Source organism: Carcharhinus amblyrhynchos, chromosome 6 (genome assembly GCF_965287045.1).
Source record: "Carcharhinus amblyrhynchos chromosome 6, sCarAmb.v2.hapA, whole genome shotgun sequence".
Lineage (NCBI taxonomy): Eukaryota > Metazoa > Chordata > Chondrichthyes > Carcharhiniformes > Carcharhinidae > Carcharhinus > Carcharhinus amblyrhynchos.
Window position 1 is genome coordinate 94,771,982 of NC_137329.1, and position 25,891 is coordinate 94,797,872.

At 45.3% G+C, this 25,891-nt stretch overlaps 1 protein-coding gene across 1 annotated transcript in view; it reads right to left on the reverse strand.

Moving 5' to 3' along the window:
• LOC145344132 (sodium- and chloride-dependent GABA transporter 2-like) overlaps positions 1-24,449 on the reverse strand; it is a 70,958-nt gene extending 46,509 nt beyond the window's left edge. The window contains exons 1-4 of the mRNA XM_080191004.1: positions 24,101-24,449; positions 16,636-16,770; positions 8,771-8,911; positions 3,426-3,513 (exon numbers count right to left, since the gene is read on the reverse strand). Coding sequence (XP_080047130.1) covers positions 3,426-3,513; positions 8,771-8,911; positions 16,636-16,770; positions 24,101-24,296 — 560 coding nt within the window. The 5' untranslated portion in view covers positions 24,297-24,449. The remainder of the gene's footprint in view (positions 1-3,425; positions 3,514-8,770; positions 8,912-16,635; positions 16,771-24,100) is intronic.
• Positions 24,450-25,891: the final 1,442 nt, after the last annotated feature.

Here is a 25,891-nt window from a genome sequence, read left to right on the forward strand (position 1 = left end):
ATACCCCCACTAGAGTGACAGTGCAAATCACACCCCCAGATTCTCTGTGCACTGAGCGTTAAAAAATCTGGAGAGAAAACTTGGCCTTGCAGTAGGAAAGTTATACGCAGTTTTCAGTCTTAACCTGACTCTCTGACAAATTTTGGGACAATTGCACTCTAAATGCCAGACCCTCTTTCCACAGCCCTGGCCACTTCAACCTCAGGCCATGTTTTTTTTCAGTGGATTCATTAGGATGTCACCCATGTGACGTCTTTCTCCTTCGAGGCCCTGGAGAATGTTAGACATGGTTATTTGGGAAATTTCTGGTCCTGACATTAGATCAAATAGTAAAGAATCAAAACTAAACCTCTCAAAGACAGTAATGAAGGTCATTAGTCATTTTCATATTTGTTCTAAAGCACCTGCTAAGAGTCACTCTTGGTGTTCAGTTTTGTGAACATGCTAATTTGGACAGCTAGCCAAGCTGTCAAGAACACTGGATAAATTTTCGTTGCCATGGCCTGGTTAAGTCTACACAAAATGAGAAGGTACCCGCAGGTTTAGGAACTGGGGCCATTCCAGATCACCACTCTCTGGGCTTAGTGACAGGAAATTCCAATCCTACTTATTTCTTCTAGCTGTAGTTAGACATGTTCATTAGTGGATGCCATAACTTCTTAAATGTGAATGGACACACAGGTCTGGCAACCCTTTACAATGTAATGCCACACTGATTTGTAAGTCATCTTGGATCTGTAAATAGTTTTGGGAAATCTTTTCTGAAATCACATCTGTATTATTGCTGATGATTTATTTTGCCTCCTTAATAAAATTAGGGCTTATAAAATGAGAGAATTCCTGATTCTATAGAACATACACTATTTACAATATCTGCTTTTCCTTGGATTGAAGTGCTGCTTATAACTTTCCCAGGACTCTTTTCTCCAATTCCTTGGGGACTGTGTAGCTAGGTTTCTATTGGCTGCAGGCATAACTTGGTATCCACGGTTCATTATCCAATAAAACTCTTCCACTTACTCTAGCGTCTAAAGTTGATAAGACATCTACATTTTGAAGTGCATAGTTAGTCATTAGCCTCACTCAGGAAACATTTTTCTTTCTGTTCAGGCAAAAATTCTTTAATTCATGGAGACTTTTTCTTTGAAAACTGGGAAGCCAGAAGTCTAGTCAACATGTCTTCCATAAGTGGCCAATAGAAAAAGCTTTCTGCAATGTTTGCAAGGCATGGCTTGCACTGATGAGACTTTTTGATGTCAAAGAACTGGCAGAGTTTGATGGTGTCATATACTTTCCTCCAAATTGTACCTTCTTTTCTGATGCTTCTTCTCCATTCCTGGGCTTCAGTAACTATACAGTCACTGGAGGATGCCTGGGCTCTGATCTTTTCTTCAGAGCCGATTCTCTGACCTCGCCACCCCGGCGCAGATTGCACCAACCCTGGAGAATTGCGTGCAGGCCTAAAAATTGGCAGTGCCTTTCTAATGGCTTAAACTGGATCATGCCCAGAAAGGGCATGAGGTTGATTAGCATATGTAAAGTAGCATTTAAATATGTACAAGCCCATTTGACTCCCAATGCACAGGATTGTCTGGTCTTCCAGAATGGCGAGAATCATACTGGTCTCCACTTGCGGACACATGGTGTGATGGCCATGCCTGGGAGCTCAGAGACTATTGAAGCCTTCGGGTAGTCAGGGGCATGGTCAGGCAGTGCCCATTGGGCAGGATCCCGATGCCCCAATGCCTATGACCCGTGTCGGGGAGCTGATGGAGAGAATTTCACCAATGAGAAGAAGGGTCTCTGATGTCTATGGAAGAAGAGAGGGGGTTCCCAATGCATTGTGAGATGGGGGTGCCTGTGCAAAACGATGCTTGAGTGCTCTGGATCCGGTGTTTCCAGGTGTGTTTAGACCTATTCTCCCATGATGAACTGAAACTCCTAACTCTCCAAAATTGACTCCAAAATTGTGGGAGGATTGCAGTGCAGGGCATGCCTGAGAGACTGGCATGGATCATCCCATTATTCTTGCCATTATGACACTGAGTCGTTTTTTTGAGAGAATTCCACTCAGACATCACAGTGTTGCCCTGTTCTGTTTCTGGACCTTGGTTTGTCTGACCAGCTGTATTGCTTTGTCTAAGTTGAGGTCTTCCTCAGGTTGCACTACACAGTGGCACACAGCGACATCAAGTGTAACCACTGCCAGATAACGGCTTAATATGTGGAGATGCTCTCCATTTCTTACAATTATCCCTTGTTGAGAAATTGTAGTTGTACTTGCAACCAATCTTTGTGACAAAGACAAATGATATAGCTCATTGTCTTGTGAGCAAATGTATTAAAGATACAAAGTTAAAAATGAAGTAAAGAAAACCGAGAAAAAGAATTCATGACCATTCTGAAACAGAATAGGCACAGTTTTACGGCTGATAGATCTACAGAAAAAGCCTTACTCTCTTTCTTCTGAAATGCCAAGAGACTGGGGAATGGGAGGTAGGAGGTACTAACTGGAGGATTAGGTGATCATTTTAAATCTAATTCCTATTCACACTGAGAGATCATTTGTTTTTTTTCATTCTCAGCAGCCATTTGATAAAAGTCAGGAATGTTCAATATTGATTTTGAAATTGCTCTGAAATCAGTGGTGGGGAAAGGATTTTCAGGTGAACATATATAGGGCAGCACAGTGGTTAGTACTGCTGCCTCCCAGCACAAGGGACCCAGGTTCAATTCCCGGGCTTGGGTTACTGTCTGTGTGAGGTTTGTATGTTCTCCCTGTGTCCACGTGGGTTTCCTCCGGGTGCTCCGGTTTCCTCCCACAGTACGAAAGACGTGCTGGTTAGGTACAATGCCCATGCTAAATTCTCCCTCAGTGTACCCGAACAGGCGCAAAGTGTGGCAACTACAGGATTTTCACAGTAACTTTATTGCAGTGTTAATGTAAGCCTATTTGTGACACTAATAAATAAATTTGAAACTTTATGTTTGTGTGGTGATATCTTCTGGTATCATTTCAGGGCCACTGAATTTACTGCAGTTTTGTCATTCCTGGCCTTTATCATAGAATCGTAAAATTATAGAATCCCTACAGTGCAGAAGGAGGCTATTCAGCCCATCAAGCCCACACCGAGAACAATCCCACCCAGGCCTCTCCCCGTAACCCCTCATCTTTACCCTTCCAATCCGCTGTAACCAAGGGGCAACATGAGCAAAATGTGCAAACTCCACACAGTTACCTGAGGCTGGAATTGAACCTGGGTCCCTGGCACTGTGAGGCAGCAGTGATAACCACTGTACCACCATGCATAAGGAATAGCACCCCAAGATAATAATCTGCATCCTTTCTAGAAGATAAACCAGCTTAATTTTAATTGTCAGATGCACTGGTATTTCATTGGCAGTAGCAATTAAGCTTTACTTACTCCCAAAACTCAGTTACAGGCATTGTGGCATTTTCTCCTTTTGTCCAATTGTTAGCTGAGGAGTTCTTTGTAAATTCCATGCAGTTATCTGTAAATCCATAAGGTGGAGCATACAATTAGAAGTTGATAAAATCTTCTTGAAATATCAATGCAACAAATTTGTTCCTAACTTCTAAAGATTAGAAAATCAGGCTCCTCTGGCACTGGGCTTCACTGGAGTGTGGCCATCTATGCCAGAAATAGCAATTCTTCTCTGCAGGATCCTTGAAGCTGATTCACTGAATAGAGCTGTTCTCACGTGCGGCCTTTTGCACAGCATTAGTGCAATCAGTAGTCTTTTTGAGAGCTGGTCTTGTCAGTCAGTATGATGGAACCAGCTGCACAAGAATAGCCTTCAGGAAGATTGAGCATGTGAAGCATCACTAAAATGCTCCTTGTTCTTTGGGTCATCTAAGGACTGGGACTTAAGTGCACATTTCTCCAGATACTTTTTAGCCTTTTATTTGCCCTTAAAATTTTCTCTACTTTAGGGTATTTCCTTGTAATGCACTAAAAGCTGATCTATCTGAGTGCATGACCACTTTAACTGACCAATCAAACTTCACAATTGTTCACTCTCTGTCTTTTAAGTTAACCTTTTTTTTCATAATTAATTTGGTTGGGAGAAACAGTGTCTAAGTTGATTTGAAGTAATATCAAACCTACTCTGCTTAGTATCAAAATCCATAAAGCCATAAATACACTGCCCTGGGCCTGAATTTTAAATTCTATTCTAAAACTATTCCAAAAAAACACAGTTCTCAAGTTCTGCAGGACAACCCCATAAGAAGTCATCAACTTGTACCATAAAAATACCTGAAAATTTTGCTTTATGACACAAATAAGACATTGCAGGGTTTGACTGTAGTTTAAGCTTTGTTATATATTCAATATTTTGACTTTATTAGTACTAGCTTATTAGCTAATACTAATAAAACCAAAGATGATAAGGTCCCGCCTTGTGGGTTTTGTACCAACGCAGTGCAGATTTATTTAAGAGCAGTTGCCACATTGAAGTCCAACATGGAATGGAGATAAAACCCACAAATGCCTTTGGTGACATCACAGTATGTCATGTGACTAATCATACAGAGATGCATTGCCTCTCAATACATAACATCCCTCCCCCTTTACTTCAGTAGTACAACACAGGAATATAGTGTTCAATTCTAGTCACCACACCACCAGAAAGATGTGGAGGCTTTGGAGAGGGTACAGAAAAAGTTTACCGGGATGTTGCCTGCTATGGAGGGCATTAGCTATGAGGAGAGGCTGGAGAAATTTGGTTTGTTCTCACTGGAACAATGGAAGTTGAGGGGAGACCTGATAGAAGTCTACAAGATTTTGAGGGGCATGGACAGAATGGATAGTCAGAAGCTTTTTCCCAGAGTGGTAGAATCAACCACCAGGGGTATATGTTTAAGGTGTGAGGGGCAATCTTTAAAGGACTTGTATGTGGCAAGTCTTTTTTACACAGAAGATGGTAGATGCCTGGAACTTGCTGCTGGGAGAGGTATTGGAAGCAGATACTGTAGTGAGTTTTAAGGGGCATCTGAAAAAATACATGAATAGGATGGGAATAGAGGGATATGGTCCCCGGTAGGGTAGAGGATTTTAGTTCACACAGGCAGCATTGTCCGTGCAGGCCAAAGGGCCTGTTCCTGTACTGCAATTTTCTTTGTTCTTTGTTCCAACAGCAAACTTTTAAACATGAATGATTATCTACTAGGAACATCAGTTAGATTATCAAATATTACTATCTACATACATACAATTAATACAAGAGTCTTTTTGGCAGACTTTGATTTGGTTTTGGTAAGGTACAGTGGAGTTTTCTGGCTGCACTTGCCTCAAGACTGGAAAATCCCATCTGAGGTCAATGGACCTTTGCATGGTCCACCTCCTTCGATTCCTGTGGTAGGCAGGGTGAGAAACATTTGCCCACAATATTCTAAAGTCAGATCTTTAACAAACTCAATAGCCTGTTCCATAAGTACTAGGTACATCATGTGAAATTGCTTCATTGTCAGCTGCCATAGAAGTTCGTTGTTCTATAAAGTAGAATCTGAACTTGGTTTTGTAATAATCCTTGGTTCAGGAATTTCACAATCTTAGGTATCTTTATGGTCCGTCTCCATTAATTCACTTCTTGAAGTGAAGATTTGATCCCAGCGTCTCCGCCATATTCTGTCATCAAGTTGCACTGTATAAGAAGTCAGGCCTGTCTTAGCTAGGCTGTTTGCAGGTGCCCATTTCTCACTTACAGGGTGGTTCTCATTAAAACACTTTCTTCTTATATAAAACTCCTTAGCATTGATGTTTGTTCACAGTGAATAACTTGTGCTTGTTGCTGTTGCTCCACAATTGTCGTGGTGTCAGGTGGTATTATAGAATTCCTATAGTGGAGAGGAAGGTGATTCGGCCCATAGAGCCTGCATCTACTCTGTGAAAGAACATCTTACTCAGGCCCACCCCACACCCTATCACTGTAACCCCACTGATACCCTTAACCCATGCATCTTTGGACACCAGGGAGCAACTTAGCATAGCCAATTCACTTAATGTGCACATCTATGGAATGTGGAAAGAAACTGGAGCACCCAGAGGAAACCCATGCAGACATGGGGAGAATGTGCAATCTCCACTCAGACAGTCGCCCAAGAATGGAATCAAACCCAGGTCCCTGGCATTGTGAGGCAGCAGTGCTAACCACTGTGCCACTGTGCCGCCTGAGTAGGTAGAACTTAGTTTTCAGTTTCCTTCTCAGGAGTAACATTAGCAATGAATTTTGTGTGGTGGCATGAGTCATAGGACATGAGAAAGTTGGATTGTGAACCTCACCTTTTGATGCTTTGATGGCATGTTTCAATGACTGTATTAGCCTCTCCGCCAATCCCTTTGTGGATGGATGATATGTGGGCAGTCCTACAGTATTGTATATCAATGTTCTTAAGGTGATCCACAAATTCCTGGCATATGAATTGCATCCATTATTACTGACTTGTTGCATTGGCCTCCCAAATATGGAGAAGAACTCATCCAACTTCTTTATTGTTCTTTATGTTGTGGTGGATTTCATCATCCTGATTTCAGGATATCTGGGTACTTTTCCACATTGCTGGGTAGATGCCAGTGTTGTAACTGCACTGGGACAGCTTTGCTTATCTTATTCCAGGAATTGACCATTGATTTTACAAAATCAACAAATCCTGACCACGCCTTATAGATATTTAACCAATCATCTTTCTTGTTTCATCCATGAACTCCTATGGACGATCCAAACCTTCACCAACTGATGGGCATCCATCTCACAAGATATTTTACTTCTCACTATATTGCTGGCAAGAAGTGACAATGCTAAGTTCATATCTCATTCCCACTTTGGTAGAGAGGACCTGTCTCCCCATATCCGCTTCATTCATTTTTCCACACGTCAAATGAGTCTTACTTCAAAAACATCAGAGGATAAACATCCCCTACCACAGCAACTTCCATTTGCTTTCTGCCATTTTTTACAATGCTGACCGAGATTTACATTTACTGTCTGAGTTGTTTTCCTTGATTTGCAATGTTCACCTCTAGGCATCTATTCTCCACAAGCAGGTTCCATTCCAGAAAGCCAGTTGGTGAAAGATTGATCTGGAGCCAATCTTGACACATTTATTCACAGAGTTACATATTGAAATATATCCCTCTTGTCACAACAATCACAGTCAGTTTACAGGGGCTAATATCAATCCTGAGCGATTGCCCACTGCTCACAAGCAATTCACCACAGTGAATACATCATTAAAATACTGGGTCTATCTTCAGAACAATAATCGTGAATCATTTGTCCTTCACCAGTCCTCCTCCACTCAAATCATCTGGTATCAGGCTGGCAATTGAAGTACCTTACCACTTGAGTCATAACTCTTGCTTGGAACCAGAGCCCAGACACTGAGGAAAATTTCTACCAGAGCTCTGACTGAACAAGCCATCAACTTTCTGAAGCTCCGCAGCCTCAAGGATTTTAAAATATCACCCTGAAGATTCTGATGGGTTGCATGCTCCATTATTATAGTTAAGTAAGACACAAACACCAATACTCATGCCTCTCTTCCAAGACTTTGTTCATGTGCTGTCTGGAATGAGGGATCATTACTATAAGATTAAATTTAAATGCTTTAGAACTAGTATAATAATCTAGAGAACACCAGTTTAAATGTGATCTTGACACTTTGCGAATTTTATTTCAATTTAATACAAAATATGGAATAGGGTGGCACAGTGTTTAGCACTGCTGCCTCACAGCACCATGGACCCGGGTTCAATTCCGGCCTTGGGTCATTGTTTGTGCACATTCTCCCCCTGTCTGCGTGGGTTTCCTCCGGGTGCTCTGGTTTCCTTCCACAGTCCAAAGATGTGCGGGTTAGGTGGATTGGCCATCTAACCTTAATGTCCCAAGGTGTGTAAGTTAGGTGGAATAGCCATGGTAAATGTACAAGATTAATGGATGGGAGGGCCCAGCTGGATTGCTCTTTCAGAGAGTCAGTGAAGACTTGATGGGTCAAATGACCTCTTTCTGCACTGGATTAATTCTATGGTCTTTAATGCTGAAGTTAGTAAAATTAACCTTGTGATTGTTGGATTGCCATAAAAACCCAGCTAGTTCACCAAAATCTTTTAGGGAAGGAAATCCCCTGTCTTTACCTGGGCTGGGATTTTCTGGACCTTCACACCAGCAGGATTCTACGATGCTGCAGCAGTGAATGGAAATTTGGCTGATTATCAAATTCTCCGACCTCTCTTGCAGCTCCAACACAGCATTCCACCCAAGCCCTCCCATCCACCCTATCCCCGTAACCCTGCACATTTACCATTGCTAATCCACTTAACCAATACATCTTTGCACATTAAGGGGCAATTTAGCATGGCCAATCCACCTAACCTGCACATCTTTGGACTGTGGGAAGAAACCAGAGCACCGGGAGGAAACGCATGCAGACACGGGGAGAGTGTACAAACTCCATGCAGACAGTGACTCGAGGCCAGAATTGAACCCTGGTCCCTGGCGCTGTGAGGAAGCTATAGTAGAGTGTGAATGGATGGAAAATTCCAACCCTGGTCTTTCCAAATGTGAATCCAGTCAAAACAAAAACCAAGGTGGATTCTTATTTGTCCCCCAGTATCCACTGTTCAAAAGATGCAGACATTGAGTGCAGTGGTTCTCAGGGCAAATGGGAATGGGCAAACAATTCCCACATGCCTAGAATGAATGTTAAAAAAAATTAAATAGCAGAACAATATTATCCCCCAAGACCCACCAGTGTTCCACTCTTGTCCACAGTGAGCCCATGGCAGTTCAGCAGAGAAAGAATTGAAGAAGTAGAAAGTAGACCAGGTCAGAATAATTATGTAATAGGTAACCTGATAGATATTGATGACTGTTGTACCATGACCTATACCTGCAGAGAGAAAAGACAATGTAAACACACTGAAAGTAAATTTGATATCATAATGCAAACATTAAACTTGATGAAACAGTCACTATTGCTGCAATAGACTTTAATTACATAAAAACAATAACCATCCATTGCTATCGCTTCTCTATATGAAGTGGAAGGAAGAAATTACATATATTTAAATATACTGATGACAAGATGTATAGTTGGAAAAGCAGGCAAAGGAAGAATACTTAAAAAGATTGGAGGTAGGGTGTGTACTATTAAATATTTAGCAGTAAAATTTGGAATAGGCAAACCTGAGCTGCCGACTAATTGAAAAAGTAGTGCCATTCTGCTCAGTGCTCCATATATCAGGAGCAGATTCCGGTTGGTGCAAGGATAATAGCACTTAAAGCTAAAATGCACAATTTAAATCTAGCCTTTGCTTCCTAAATTTGAGGTGTCTTCTGGCTGGAGCAGCTCCTGAAAGTATTTGTTAAAGTTTCGCGGAGAAGAAAAGAGGAGTCAAAATGATGCAACAAGTAGAGAGATTGTTCCAAGGTTCCCTGATATAGCAGAAGGTGGATAGGAGAAGATAGTTCCTGGTGTGGGATGTGGATAGGAGGAGAGAGTTCCTGGTGTGGGAGGTGGATAGGAGGTGAGAGCTCCTGGTGTGGGAGGTGGATAGGAGGAGAGAGTTCCTGGTGTGGGAGGTGGAAAAGAGGAGAGAGTACCTGGTGTGGGAGGTGGAAAAGAGGAGAGAGTTCCTGGTGTGGGAGGTGGAAAAGAGGAGAGAGTACCTGGTGTGGGAGATGGATAGGAGGAGAGAGCTCCTGGTGTGGGGGGTGGATAGGAGGAGAGAGTACCTGGTGTGGGAGATGGATAGGAGGAGAGAGTTCCTGGTGTGGGAGGCAGATAGGAGGAGAGAGTTCCTGGTGTGGGAGGTGGAAAAGAGGAGAGAGTACCTGGTGTGGGAGATGGATAGGAGGTGAGAGCTCCTGGTGTGGGAGATGGATAGGAGGAGAGAGTTCCTAGTGTGGGAGGTGGATAGGAGGAGAGAGTTCCTAGTGTGGGAGGTGGATAGGAGGAGAGAGCTCCTGGTGTGAGATGTGGATAGGAGGAGAGAGCTCCTGGTGTGGGAGGTGGATAGGAGGAGAGAGCTCCTGGGGTGGGAGGTGGATAGGAGGAGAGAGCTCCTGGTGTGGGAGGTGGATAGGAGGAGAGAGCTCCCGGTGTGGGAGGTGGATAGGGGGAGAGAGCTCCTGGTGTGGGAGGCGGATAGGAGGAGAGAGCTCCTGGTGTGGGAGGTGGATAGGAGAAGAGAGTTCCTGGTGTGGGAGGTGGATAGGAGGAGAGAGCTCCTGGTGTGGGAGATGGATAGGAGGAGAGAGTTCCTGGTGTGGGAGGTGGATAGGAGGAGAGAGTTCCTGGTGTGGGATGTGGATAGGAGGAGAGAGTTCCTGGTGTGGGAGGTGGATAGGAGGAGAGAGCTCCTGGTGTGGGAGGTGGATAGGAGGAGAGAGTTCCTGGTGTGGGAGGTGGATAGGAGGAGAGAGCTCCTGGTGTGGGAGATGGATAGGAGGAGAGAGTTCCTGGTGTGGGAGGTGGATAGGAGGAGAGAGCTCCTGGTGTGGGAGGTGGATAGGAGGAGAGAGTTCCTGGTGTGGGAGGTGGATAGGAGGAGAGAGCTCCTGGTGTGGGAGTTCGATAGGAGGAGAGAGTTCCTGGAGTGGGAGGCGGATAGGAGGAGAGAGCTCCTGGTGTAGGAGATGGATAGGAGGAGAGAGCTCCTGGTGTGGGAGATGGATAGGAGGAGAGAGTTCCTGGTGTGGGAGGTGGATAGGAGGAGAGTGCTCGTGGAGTGGGAGGTGGATAGGAGGAGAGAGTTCCTGGAGTGGGATGTGGATAGGAGGAGAGAGCTCCTGGTGTGGGAGGTGGATAGGAGGAGAGAGTTCCTGGTGTGGGAGGTGGATAGGAGGAGAGAGCTCCTGGTGTGGGAGATGGATAGGAGGAGAGAGCTCCTGGTGTGGGAGGTGGATAGGAGGAGAGAGTTCCTGGTGTGGGAGGTGGATAGGAGGAGAGAGCTCCTGGTGTGGGAGGTGGATAGGAGGAGAGAGCTCGTGGAGTGGGAGGTGGATAGGAGGTGAGAGTTCCTGGTGTGGCAGATGGATAGGAGGAGAGAGCTCCTGGTGTGGGAGGCGGATAGGAGGAGAGAGTTCCTGGTGTGGGAGGTGGAAAAGAGGAGAGAGTTCCTGGTGTGGGAGATGGATAGGAGGAGAGAGTTCCTGGTGTGGGAGTTCGATAGGAGGAGAGAGCTCCTGGTGTGGGAGTTCGATAGGAGGAGAGAGCTCCTGGTGTGGGAGGCGGATAGGAGGAGAGAGTTCCTGGTGTGGGAGGTGGATAAGAGGAGAGAGTTCCTGGTGTGGGATGTGGATAAGAGGAGAGAGTTCCTGGTGTGGGAGGTGGATAGGAGGAGAGAGTTCCTGGTGTGGGAGTTCGATAGGAGGAGAGAGCTCCTGGTGTGGGAGGTGGATAGGAGGAGAGAGCTCCTGGTGTGGGAGGTGGATAGGAGGAGAGAGCTCCTGGTGTGGGATGTGGATACGAGGAGAGAGTTCCTGGTTTGGGTGGTGGATAGGAGGAGAGAGTTCCTGGTGTGGGAGGTGGATAGGAGGAGAGAGTTCCTGGTGTGGGATGTGGATAGGAGGAGAGAGTTCCTGGTGTGGGAGGTGGATAGGAGGAGAGAGCTCCTGGTGTGGGAGATGGATAGGAGGAGAGAGTTCCTGGTGTGGGAGGTGGATAGGAGGAGAGAGTTCCTGGTGTGGGATGTGGATAGGAGGAGAGAGTTCCTGGTGTGGGAGGTGGATAGGAGGAGAGAGCTCCTGGTGTGGGAGGTGGATAGGAGGAGAGAGTTCCTGGTGTGGGAGGTGGATAGGAGGAGAGAGCTCCTGGTGTGGGAGATGGATAGGAGGAGAGAGTTCCTGGTGTGGGAGGTGGATAGGAGGAGTGAGCTCCTGGTGTGGGAGGTGGATAGGAGGAGAGAGTTCCTGGTGTGGGAGGTGGATAGGAGGAGAGAGCTCCTGGTGTGGGAGTTCGATAGGAGGAGAGAGTTCCTGGAGTGGGAGGCGGATAGGAGGAGAGAGCTCCTGGTGTAGGAGATGGATAGGAGAGAGCTCCTGGTGTGGGAGATGGATAGGAGGAGAGAGTTCCTGGTGTGGGAGGTGGATAGGAGGAGAGTGCTCGTGGAGTGGGAGGTGGATAGGAGGAGAGAGTTCCTGGAGTGGGATGTGGATAGGAGGAGAGAGCTCCTGGTGTGGGAGGTGGATAGGAGGAGAGAGTTCCTGGTGTGGGAGGTGGATAGGAGGAGAGAGCTCCTGGTGTGGGAGATGGATAGGAGGAGAGAGCTCCTGGTGTGGGAGGTGGATAGGAGGAGAGAGTTCCTGGTGTGGGAGGTGGATAGGAGGAGAGAGCTCCTGGTGTGGGAGGTGGATAGGAGGAGAGAGCTCGTGGAGTGGGAGGTGGATAGGAGGTGAGAGTTCCTGGTGTGGCAGATGGATAGGAGGAGAGAGCTCCTGGTGTGGGAGGCGGATAGGAGGAGAGAGTTCCTGGTGTGGGAGGTGGATAGGAGGAGAGAGTTCCTGGTGTGGGATGTGGATAGGAGGAGAGAGTTCCTGGTGTGGGAGGTGGATAGGAGGAGAGAGTTCCTGGTTTGGGTGGTGGATAGGAGGAGAGAGTTCCTGGTGTGGGAGGTGGATAGGAGGAGAGAGTTCCTGGTGTGGGGGGTGGATAGGAGGAGAGAGCTCTTGGTGTGGGAGGTGGATAGGAGGAGAGAGTTCCTGGTTTGGGTGGTTGATAGGAGGAGAGAGCTCCAGGTGTGGGAGGTGGATAGGAGGAGAGAGTTCCTGGTGTGGGAGATGGATAGGAGGAGAGAGCTCCTGGTGTGGGAGGTGGATAGGAGGAGAGAGCTCCTGGTGTGGGAGGTGGATAGGAGGCGAAAACTCCTGGTGTGGGAGGTGGATAGGAGGAGAGAGCTCCTGGAGTGGTAGATGGATAGGAGGTGAGAGTTCCTGGTGTGGGAGATGGATAGGAGGAGAGAGCTCCTGGTGTGGGAGATGGATAGGAGGAGAGAGCTCCTGGTGTGGGAGGTGGATAGGAGGAGAGAGTTCCTGGTGTGGGAGATGGATAGGAGGAGAGAGCTCCTGGTGTGGGATGTGGATAGGAGGTGAGAGTTCCTGGTGTGGGAGGTGGATAGGAGGAGAGAGCTCCTGGTGTGGGAGATGGATAGGAGGAGAGAGTTCCTGGTGTGGGAGGTGGATAGGAGGAGAGAGTTCCTGGTGTGGGAGGTGGATAGGAGGAGAGAGTTCCTGGTGTGGGAGATGGATAGGAGGAGAGAGTTCCTGGTGTGGGAGATGGATAGGAGGAGAGAACTCCTGGTGTGGGAGATGGATAGGAGGAGAGAGCTCCTGGTGTGGGAGATGGATAGGAGGAGAGAGCTCCTGGTGTGGGAGGTGGATAGGATGAGTGAGTTCCTGGTGTGGGAGATGGATAGGAGGAGAGAGCTCCTGGTGTGGGAGATGGATAGGAGGAGAGAGCTCCTGGTGTGGGAGATGGATAGGAGGAGAGAGTTCCTGATGTGGGAAGCGGATAGGAGGAGAGAGTTCCTGGTGTGGGAGGTGGATAGGAGGAGAGAGCTCCTGGTGTGGGAGGTGGATAGGAGGAGAGAGTTCCTGGTGTGGGAGGTGGATAGGAGGAGAGAGTTCCTGATGTGGGAAGCGGATAGGAGGAGAGAGTTCCTGGTGTGGGAGGTGGATAGGAGGAGAGAGCTCCTGGTGTGGGAGGTGGATAGGAGGAGAGAGCTCCTGGTGTGGGAGGTGGATAGGAGGAGAGAGTTCCTGGTGTGGGAGATGGATAGGAGAAGAGAGTTCCTGGTGTGGGAGGTCGATAGGAGGAGAGAGTTCCTGGTGTGGGAGGTGGATAGGAGGAGAGAGCTCCTGGTGTGGGAGGTCAATAGGAGGAGAGAGTTCCTGGTGTGGGAGATGGATAGGAGGAGAGAGCTCCTGGTGTGGGATGTGGATAGGAGAAGAGAGTTCCTGGTGTGGGAGATGGATAGGAGGAGAGAGTTCCTGGTGTGGGAGGTGGATAGGAGGAGAGAGTTCCTGGTGTGGGAGGTGGATAGGAGGAGAGAGTTCCTGGTGTGGGAGATGGATAGGAGGAGAGAGTTCCTGGTGTGGGAGGTGGATAGGAGGTGAGAGTTCCTGGTGTGGGAGATGGATAGGAGGAGAGAGTTCCTGGTGTGGGAGATGGATAGGAGGAGAGAGCTCCTGGTGTGGGAGATGGATAGGAGGAGAGAGCTCCTGGTGTGGGAGGTGGATAGGAGGAGAGAGCTCCTGGTGTGGGAGGTGGATAGGAGGCGAAAACTCCTGGTCTGGGAGGTGGATAGCGGGTATATGATGAATTGGAGGAGAGATTGCCTAATCCTCACATTGACAACAATCTTTGGGGCAATGCAAAAACAGTGCAGTGGGCTGGGAGACTCAAACAGAGGCCGTTTAGTACGCTTCCCGCTGGTCATCACTGCCTGAGCAAGTCTCCAACAGCCAGATTTCTGGCGCTGAGTTCTGGCATGGAGCTGTATAAAGTATGCAAAGCAGCATTTTCATATGCTTACCCTGTGATCAGCAAAAGTCTCCGGGCCCTCAGGAGTACCCCCCACCAACCCCACTCCCCCGCCCCCCCATGCCCCCTCACCCCTGCCAGGTTTGGTGCACTCCAGCGGGATGTATAATAGCTCCCCACAAGTGGGCTCTCGCCACAAGTGACCTCTTTCTTCCTATCCTTCTCCCACAAAAGGGGAGCTGGCAGCCTGACCCTGCTGGAGTCAAAAGGGGCCATCAAGGCCCCCAGGTGACTGGGGGGTAATGGGGGGTGCCACCTGAGCATTGCCAGTCTGGCAGTGCCCACTTGTCCCCCTGGCACTGCCCAGGAGGAAAAGTAGCAATGCCCGTGGGTATCTTGGCACTGCGCACAGGGCATCGGGCAGTGCCAAGGGGCAGGTCCACAGTGGAACAGGGCCTAAATGGGGCAGGGCATCTGTGGTGGGAGATCAGTGGGAATGGGGGAGGGGGGTCCCACTGCCACTCTGCATTGAAATCAGTGACAGAGTGAGGGAGGCCAGCAATTGGGGCAGGCCATGAGGCAGTGGTGCGGGTGGTCAGGTGATCAGGGCTGCTGGGGCAGAGGGGGTTGGGGGATCGGGGCATTGGGGGTATGTAGGGGGGTGTCGAGGCTGGCTGGGGATTAAGGCCAGCAGTCCTGAGATGAAGGGGAGGGGGATGGATGGGCACCATTGCAGGGCCATGGGGCTGGCCAGCGATTGTGCTGGCCACTGATCGGGAGGCCGGCAGTGCTGGACTACTACGCATGCACTAATCTCCGCACTGACAGATTGATGCGTGAGATGTAGCCTGTTCAGTGCTATACTGCCAGCCTCTCCAGGGGGAAAAGCCCCCCCACAGATTTTCAGCATGATTCATGCTAGAGCACGCTGCAGTGCACAGTGCGGGAGATTCATTCTGAAACTCCCACTGAAAAGATCTGCAGAGAAGAATTTACTTCAGTTTTACCAAATTTGACACTTAAAATTCTTTTGGGAGAGTTGGTCCTCACTAGTTTACCAGCCATGACTCAGCTGTCCAGATCAGGGAGCTCTGTGTCAAAGGATGGCCAGCATACATGCCACACAATCTCAGACAATAACATGAACAGAGAGGTCACCTCAGTGTGGTTGATGAGACAGTGGTCTTTTCAAGAGTTCTGAGACTTGACATATTGCGATTGCATCAAGGACATCTGGCTATCCTAAAATGCCTAAGCAGATAAATGATCCATTTTATGGCTGGAGCTCGCTGTCACCCTGAGAAAGAGGACATCTATCCTTCTATCTGGATGTGAAACTATGACAAGCATCACAAGCAAAGCCATCTGCCAGATCTCCAACCAGAAGAGTCAGTTAGAATCTGAGATCAAGCTCGCTATAGACTAGCGGTTGGAAAAACACCGCATCCACAGTCCTACCACATCCAAAAAGATAACAGTTATGGTGAGATGGAACACTGGTTGTCACACAAAATCAGCCTCTTACCCCATGGAAGCAATCATCTACCCAGTCACACTGACCAGAAAGTGGTGCAGCTTCATGGTAGCAGGATTGCTAAATTGCTCTATAGGAGCAATCATGGCACAGTATGAAGTTATATCATTCTCTGTTGCAGCTTGTTGATATGCCCCCAGTCTGAATTCAGATAACCATTACATCAATTTAACTCTCCTTAGTTCTAACAATGTTTAGTATAAGCAACCACTGAGGTTTGATGCTGGGACTGAATGATGGGAGTATGGTGGTACAGTGGTTAGCACTGCTGCCTCACAGCGCCAATGCTGGTTAGGTGCATTGGCCATGCTAAGTTCTCCCTCTATGTACCCGAACAGGTACCGGCGTGTGGCAACTAGGGGATTTTCACAGTGACTTCATTGCAGTGCTAATGTAAGCCCACTTGTGACATTAATAAATAAACTTAAAAACTTAAAATAATGGACAATCTAAAAAGGAGAACAAACCAAGTAACTCTAAAATGTAGTTATATCTAATAGTTTTCCAGTTCTGTTTCTTTATCTCCGCTGACTAAAAACTTTCCGATACACACTGCTAGTTTCTTCAGATCATGTTGAACCTTCCTTTAGCAACTTACCCTCAAAGAGGGGGCACATCTTCCTCCAAGCTGTGATTCCACCTTGACTAGTATACTGTCCAAGGGCAATTTCAAGAAAAAACACTGGGACTCCACAAGTAAAGAGGAATAAAACATATGGAATGAGGAAAGCACCTGAATGGAAGCAGATAGTAAAAAGCATTAACCAAACATTTTTATCAGCGTGGACATAAATATACTTTGGTCCTGAATGTCTCAACTCTTTTCGGCAGGGTAAGTTTTCCAGTCCTGCCTAATAGGCATATAGTCGCAGGCAGAATGGAAACCCGGACAATCCGTTTAAAGGTCTGTTGACCTCAGAAGGGAATTTCCAGTCTCAGAGTTGGGGGCCTGGAAAATCCTGTAAATTTATTTGCGATATTTACTTCTGAGTTGCTTTAACTGTTCTGGAATACCGGCATTCTTACAAGTTAATCATTCCGTTTAGAAAAATGTTTCCTCCCAAAAAAAAGCTACAGTTTGGTGGAATTTCATCTCATCAAGGACAGGAACCTTGACTTTCTAAGACCAAAGCTTTGAAAGTCCCTGAACTGAAGTGATGTCTGGAGAAGGCATGCAATACCATGGGAATGTTTTCAACTGTCAATTATCGCTTGAGAAACAAACCAGTTTGTTAGACCTACCACTCAAGTGGATGGAGCTGTGAAGAAGGCCTATAGTGCGTTAGCATTTATTAACAGGGGATTTGAATTTACGAGCTATGGTGCAACTATACAGGACTTTGGTGAGATCACATTTTGAATATTGTGTGCAGTTCTGGTCACCTCACTATAAGAAGAATGTGGAAGCATTGGAGAGGAGATTCGCCATGATGCTGCCTGGTTTGGAGGGTAGGTCTTACGAGGAAAGGTTAAGGGAGCTAGGGCTTTACTCTTTAGAGTGGAGGAGGATGAGAGGTGACTTAATAGAGATTTATAAGATTATGAGGGAGATAGATAGAGTGGACGTTCAGAGACTATTTCCTCAGATGGATGTGGTTGTTACTAGGGTGTAACTATAAGGTTCATGGTGGGAGATATGGAAGGGATGTCTGAGGTAGGTTCTTTACTCAGAGAGTGGTTGGGGTGTGGAATGGACAGGCTGCTGTGACAGTGGAGTTGGACACTTTAGGAACTTTCAAGCGGTTATTGGATAGGCACATGGAGCACACCAGAATGATAGGGAGTGGGATAGCTTGATCTTGATTTTGGACAAAGCTCAACACAACATCGAGGGCCAAAAGGCCTGTACTGTGCTGTACTGTTCTATGCTCTATATTCTATGTTCTACCCATCTGTCTTATCATGCATTGGAGTATACTCTTTAAGAAGAAGCAATTGGCAATAATTCATGTGAAATATGAATGATTATGTTGGCGAGTGTCACTGTTTTAGAAAATGACAATGACCTGAGTTATGTTTTCTTGTGAAGAGAGAACCAAGAAATAATTGAAAAATAAATGCAAAAGCTCTATTTAAAATAATGTCAGAAGCCAGACCACTTTAGAGGCAAGCATGGGTGTACTTTAATTTCAATTGAATAGAAATGTTTTTCTTACTACTCATTAATGGGACATGGGCATCACTTACTGGCCAGGATTTATTGCCCATCCCTTGTCACACTTGAATTGAGTGGCTTGCTAGGCCATTTCACAAGGCAGTTGAGAGTCAACCACATTGCTGTGGCTCTGGAGTCAAATGTAGGCCAGGCCAGGTAAGGAAAGATCTCCTTTCCTAAAGGATGTTAGTGAATCAGATGGGTTTTCTGACAATCAACAACAGTTTCATGTCATCAATAGATTCTTAATTCCAAACATTTTGTATTGAATTCAAATTCCACCAAATGCTGTGGTGGTATTCGAACCCAGATCCCCAGAACATTCATTGACTTTCTAGATTAATAGTCTTGTGATAATACCACTAAGCCATTGCTTTGCCATACAGAGGAATCACATTAATAAGACACCCCAATATTTGCAAGATGCACACGTGGATAAATTGTGTATTAATAGTACTGTCATTCATCAACATGTACATCCAACATAACATTTCTGATTATGCAGTGTAAGAAAATAGAAAAACATGCCACAAATCAATTTTGATCCTAATTTTACCTGCATCACAATGACTGAGATAGGCTAGAATAGATTCAAGATTCATGTGACTTGTAACGTCAACATGTCATATGATAATTAGTGTCAGGACTTGGCTGCTTTAATGAGTTTCAGCCTCCGGGCATTGTTCAAGGGAATTATTTACAATCCTGCAAATCATTTACCATTTCCTTAACATTGTGAAAAGTTCCCCTCGAGTGCTTAATATTTTCACGACTGGTAGTCATCTAGATATTGTTAGCAACATCAATAGACACTGTAGGACAGTTCTATTGGATTAGATAGAAAAAATGCAAAATAATTTGCAGGCGGCACAATGGCACAGTGGTTACCACTGCTGCCTCACAGCGCCAATGACCCGGGTTCAATTCTGGCCTCGAGTCACTGTCTATGTGGAATGTGCACATTCTCTGTGTGGGTTTCTTCTGGGTATTCCTGTTTCCTCCCACATTCCAAAGATGTGTGGGTTAATTAGATTGGCCATACTAAGTTAACCTTTGTCCCCCTTAGTCAAGGGGATTAGCAGGGTAAATAGTGGGGTTACGGGGAAAGGGCCTGGGCAGGATGTTGTTGGTGCAGACTTGATGGGCCAAATGGCCTCCTTCTGCACTCTAGGGATTCTATGATCCTAAAAAAAACTTTACCGTATTGTTAGTGTCACAGTTAATTGTACTGAACCAGTTAAAGGTGTTTCCTGTCAAAATTTTGACAACTATTCACATCTAATTCAACAATTAATTTTGATTTTTTTATAAACATAATTGCCAAACAGCGAACTTGCAAAGTAAAGATGATTTTGAGCTGAATTAATTAAGTCTATAATCCGATGTGACTAACTCTGCACATGTTTAATGTTTCAACGCCTGTGCAGAAGAAATGAATCATATTGGATTTCAGAGTTATGAAAGCAAGCTCCAAATTAAGTAGTTGTCCAGCTCCCACACACACAGCACAAATAAGAGTTGAAAAAGTTGGATAAAAGCAGCTATGTGACATCGATACCGTTGAACTTTAATGTGGATAACTAAGAAGTAGTTATACTGTTGTGTGGAGCATTAAACGGGAAATAATTGGAGCTTGTAACAATAGCAATGTAATAATTGCGGGAACGTTTATCTTTGTATAGACTGGAACAATCAAATGTGCATGAATGGTCCAGAAGATAAGCTGGGGAATGTTTTCATGATAAGTTCTTGGACCAATACATTTTGTAACTTACTAGAAATGCAGCTGTCTTAGGTCTAATATTGTGCAATGAAGCAGATTTAATTTGTAATCTTGTAGTAAAAGCTCCACTGGGAAATAATGTTCATAACACCATGAATTCGAAGTTAAATTTGAAAGTGACATCTTCCAATCATAACTAAGAATCTTAAACTTAAACAAAGCCAATTACTGCGGTATGAGGAGAGAACTGGTGAAGGTAATGAGGGTAAATAATCTAAAAGATACAGCTATAAATAAAGAGTGGGAAACATTTAAAGAAATAATTCAAAATGCCTAACAAATATATTCCATGCCAAACAAAAACTGAGCAGGAAAGACACATTTATAACTATATAAAAGTAAGAGAGTAGCAAAAGTCCATTAGTCCATTAGAATCAGAGAAAAGAAAAATTATCATGGGGAATGTAGAAATGACAGAGGCATTAAACAAATACTTGTATGTCTTCACGCCACGTAAAATCTGCCCATCGCCTTCTCGCCCAGCCTTGACCTGTTTCCTACAGTGCAGGGGATGGGTGACTCAATCACTAGATCACCCGTCCTTGGGCTTATTTGAGACCCAATTAATTGGCACTTAAGGGATATGATCCACTTCCGCTGCCACAAAATGTTGGGCAGTGGCAGGTGGGCAGTGTACAAAGACCATTATTGAAATGGCTTCCATGAAAAAGGAAGATGGAAGGGTGGGCTCATCACTCAGAGGTTGTCTTGTGTGCTGTGAGGGCACCCTCCCTCAGGGTGTCATCAACCCCCTTTGGCTCCTTCGTGTCTGCCCTCAGAAAGTGGAGATGCTGGCGTTGGACTGGGGTAAACACAGTAAGAAGTCTGACAACACCAGGTTTACTTCAAATCTGGTGTTGTCAGACTTGTTACTGTGTTCGTCCTCAGAAAACCCTACTCCCACCCTGCTCTCCCCCTGCCCCAACTTCTCTGATTCTTCACTGCCCTAAAAGCCCAGGACTTAGCCATCTTAAGTCACCATAATATTCTTCCCGATGGCTCTTTGCAGTCCTGGCAGCAGCAACCATGGAATTCTGGTGCTGTTGGCACTGCTAGGGCTTCAGGACAATCAGATAGGCTGGCAGCTCTTGTCACTGGAACTTAGTCCCACAAATCCAGCCCCAAGTGAAAAGAATCATGTTAATAATTTTTAAATTTCTCCATTTTAAGAACAAGAGTACAATCAAAAAATAATTTTGACATAATATATTCCACAGTGGCAGCATATCATCTTATTGTTGATCTGTGATCCAATGATCCTGTCAAGTATGGTAAAATTAATAAAACTGATGCTATGATTTCTCTCTCACAATCAACATTCAAACAGTACATTTATTGTCAAGGTGACATGATTTAAAACAGTGAAGTTACAATGTTCTTTGTAACTAATCGATTCCTTTCTGAGCTTCCTATTAACTACGTGCAGCAAGGGCCTAGCGTCATAAAGGGTGATTACGTTGGAAAGGGTCAAAAGTGTGAATGGGAAGGAATAAATTCCACATTGTTACACAGTAATGAACAGACATTCATTCACTCATTCAATGAATAGTCCACTAATCATACATTGTTAAACATTTTCATGCTCTACAATTAACTGAATATTTCAATTAGATTGGCGTAAGATGCCTTAAATTAAGTTTTCCCTTCCTAAAATAATCATTTTGGGAAAAAAAGTCTATTTCATCAAATGTCTGAAAATTAACTAATTTCTCTGTGCTAAGATGTAGGCCCTTTTGGAATTGATATTGCGATATACACGTTTATTGAATCCTCTGCTTGGGGCCTAACCTGCTTCTCACCAGTCTAACTCAAGACTTAGCCAATTACTCATAGCCTAACCCCAAGATCGAACCAGGCAAACAATTTCTCTCCATCAAGGTCCAATAGGTTCCGAGAGAAGCCAGGATAGTTTCACAGAGTCTCCCTCAATCCTAACAAAGTGATAGCAGCCTTTCCCAGATGCCAAGTTGGGTACTCAGCTTCTCTCACAATCAAGTCAATTACTGATAGGTATTTGGTGGGGGGGCGGTGTGGTTGCAATGCTGCCTGCAGGTCAGGTAATATCTGTGGAGAGGAGCAAGAGTTAATGGGTGGGATTTTCCACATGCCCCGGCACATCTTTAGCATTAGCAGAGATAGCCCATCATTGGCTGGTGACAGGAACTTCTGGTCATAGAACCATAGAATCATAGAATCCTCCAATACAGAAAGAGGTCTTTTGGCCATCAAGGCCACAATCCCAACTGGGTCCTATTCCCATAACCTCACACATTTACCCTGCTAATCCCCTTGACATTAGGGTCAATTTATTAGGGCCAATCAACTTAACCTGCACATCTCTGGACTGATCCCACCATAGTCTGTAGGATTTCCCGTAGTATGGACTCCCTCCACTGGCTGTTTACCGTTGGTGGACCAGTAGATCTGACTGGCAAGAATGGCTGAAAAATTCCGGCCAATGTTTCACATCTGTGACCTTCCATCAGAACTGATAGAAATGTAATAGTTTTTGAGCAAGTTAAAGTGGGGAGGGTGAGAAGAAGAACAAAAGGAAGACTCTGGCAAGGTTGGAGGGAAGGAGAGAGTAAATAAAAAAAGACTCAATGATGCAAGGCCAGAGGTAATGAATGGGACAAGTTGAACTCTGTCTAGAGGAGGTGTGCATGGTAGGATAATGAACACTTGCTGTCTAAATGCAAGGTTAAGAAAATAAGAGAAATGAAAGATCAAACCAGCAAAGAAACATGAGAAAACAGACAGAATCACAGACTTGCAGAATGGTTACAGCACAGAAGGAGTCTAATTGACCCGTCATGCCCTAGGCCCAACCACCTTCAGCTGCTTCATTAATGTTCTCTCTATTGTAAGGCCAGAAGTGTGAATGTTTGCTGATAATTGCACAATGATCAGCACTATTCATAATTGCTCAGATACTAAAGCAGTCCATATCCAAATGCAGTAAGATATGGACAATATCCAAGTAACATTTGCACTACACAAGTGCCAGGCAACGACCATCTCCAACAAGAAAGAATCACCCCTTGGCATTCAATGACATTACCATCACTGACTCCATTATTGTGGGGGGGGGAGGGACCAGAACTCAACTGGATTAACAACATAAATACTGTGGCTACAATAGTAGATCAGAGTCTAAGAATCCTGTGGTGAGCAACTCACCTCCTAACTTCCCAAAGCCTGTCTACCATCTACAAGACAGAAGTTAGGAGTGTGATGGAATATTCAAGAAACTTGACATTTGCGAGGACAAAGCAGCCTGGTTGATTGGCATCCCTTCCACAAACATTCAGACCCTCCGTTAAGGACGCGTAGTGGGAGCAGCATGTATCATCTACAAGATGTATGGTGTAGGGTGTCAGCACAGATGTTAACTCCCAGAAGAACCTGCTACTTTCGGGTAGCTTGCAATGCCTGAAAATGGGGAGCTGCAGACCTTGGACAAACACGAGAACAGCAGGTCACTCAGCGATAAGAGCCATCTCGACCTTCACACTGGCAGGAAAAACATCTCAGCTGCACATCACTAAACCTCCTTTCATCCAGGAAGCAGGTCACTGGAATAATAAACTAAGACATGGCAACTAAATTAACCAGCCAAAGAGGAAGGCATAAGAAAGGATGATTGAAATTTTTTTGGAAAATGTGCCACACCTAACCTATGCACAAGACTATTTTGAGCTCATTTCTGTGTATGTGTTTGACCTGTTCAGCTGTTGGACATCTGGAGAGATCGAGCCAGCGTTTTGAATCTGGATGATCCAGACTCGAAACGTTGGCTCTATTCTATCTCCACAGATGCTGAGTTTCTCCAACATTTTCTGTTGTGCTTTTGTTCCTATCTACTCTGTCCTATTCTTCCATATTTCCAATACAAATACTCCTCCATTCTAATGAAAATCAACCTAATTTCTCAAGTCTGTGTATTGATATTTTATGACAAGGCAGTATGCCGGTGAAAGAGCATTTTTCTATCCATGCTAAATTCTTCATATTGGTTGGATCTCTACATGGCACATGATAGTCTACTTGTGCTTTCACTAAGGCTTTAATTACAGTTTTACTGTCCTTGCTATAATAGCCATTTGCTTGCTTTTAACAGCCTACCTCCTCCATTCTTGTAACAGAGATAAGGGAATCTCCAAATATTCCCCAGTCCAATTAATCCTCCAACCACCGACAGGATAAATTCCAACTTATTGTTCCACCTTTCTCTCTCCTTCAGCTTCTTGTTCTTTTCACGGAGGTAGTTCTGGAATGAGGCAACCCCTTTTTGTTTCATTAACCCAATGTCGCTGTTCATTTTCTGAAATTCTTCTGCCAGGTGAATGAAGAAGAAAGGTATGAGATGAAATAAATAGTAAGGTGCCTGGTAATTAAAATATTCACAGCAGTAAGTGTGTCAGCATGACACAGCAGCGCCATGAACATCTCCAATGATTATTTACTCAGGTCAAAGTCAGGTTCCAAAACACATATTAAACAGGAAACAGCCAAATTCAGCTAGATAAGTAAAGCATTCAAACACAGTTTAGAAGGAAGTAAACAATTATAAATCAGCTAAGCAAATATAGATGATTAAAAGGAAAAACAAGGGATGGAATTTTCTCCTCCATTCCATGGTGGGTTTCATGGTGGGTGGGGCTGGAAAATTTGGACAATGGCCAAAAATCAGATTCCCACCATTGGGAAAACAGTTTGGAATTTCTCGCTCATCACTTTCATGAAAGGTGAGTTGGGTTTTCGGCTGATCCATGGTGGCGACCCCATTTGCTATGTCCTGAACGCTCATTAAATATGTTACTCGCTGTGTGCGTGTGATCATCAGAAGCACAGAATGCATGTTTGTGCCAGTTACTCTGGGTGATCCCATGACTCATACACCCTGAGCAAGATCTGGCTTCCCTGCAGTGTGTTTCTCAGCAGTGGGAGACTGCATGCCATTGGTCAGTGGTGAGTTCTTCAGGTCACACTGATATCAATGGGATTTTCATTGATTCCACCCCACTTGTTGCTGTGGAGATGTATCAGTGGAGTTCTCCAGAAAGGGGCTCCAAGTCTAATCTAAAACAATGACCCACAAAGATGTGTTCCTCTGCGATGGTGGAGAATGCGGGTGATTTTTCAAATGGCTCCTCGGCATCCTTGTTTCAGGTTGGCTGGAGTGGGGGGCTAGGCCTTATGTTAGTCGTACTCCTCTGCCTAGTCTTGCTGGTGCCTGAAAGAAGACAGATTTACTTCAAGAGTCGGCAGAATACCAGATTGCATGTCACTCAATGTGAATGTCAGCAGATGATCAATTCAGGGAGGCCTCATCTCTACTAGGTTGCTGGGAGAAACCAATCTCACTTTCCCCGTAGGAACAATCCCTATTGTCACCAGCCAGTTTGGTGGCATTCTCCTCAAATTTGGATACATCTGTGATGTTGGCCGTCCCTTTCCAATCTGGGACCTATTGGTCCTACAGTAGGTAGGCTTGGCCTGCATGAAGGTAAAAGGAACAAACATAATGAAAAAGGATGGAACAGAGGAAACATTGCCTCCCATATATGTGGTGAAACGGTTGAGGATGACAGTTCAGATCATGGGATGTGAATGTATCTGTGAGGCGATCTGTGTTGATAAATATCCTATTGTAGTGTGAGAACCCTGGGGAGTGTAGATCTTTGACTGCATGATGCCATGATGAGAGTGTAATTTTAGTGATCTAAAGGTTCACTTACCCTGTTGGACTGGGTAGTGGGATGAGATTATTTATCCTCTTCCTGCACTGGATAGCAGGGGCAGTTGCAGACCACGCTGACCTGTTCTGCTACCTCCTTCCAGGCTGGACAGATGAGGCTGGTGTGCTCCGTGGAGTCTCAGGTACAGTACATACTAATGTTAGTGTACTCCTCT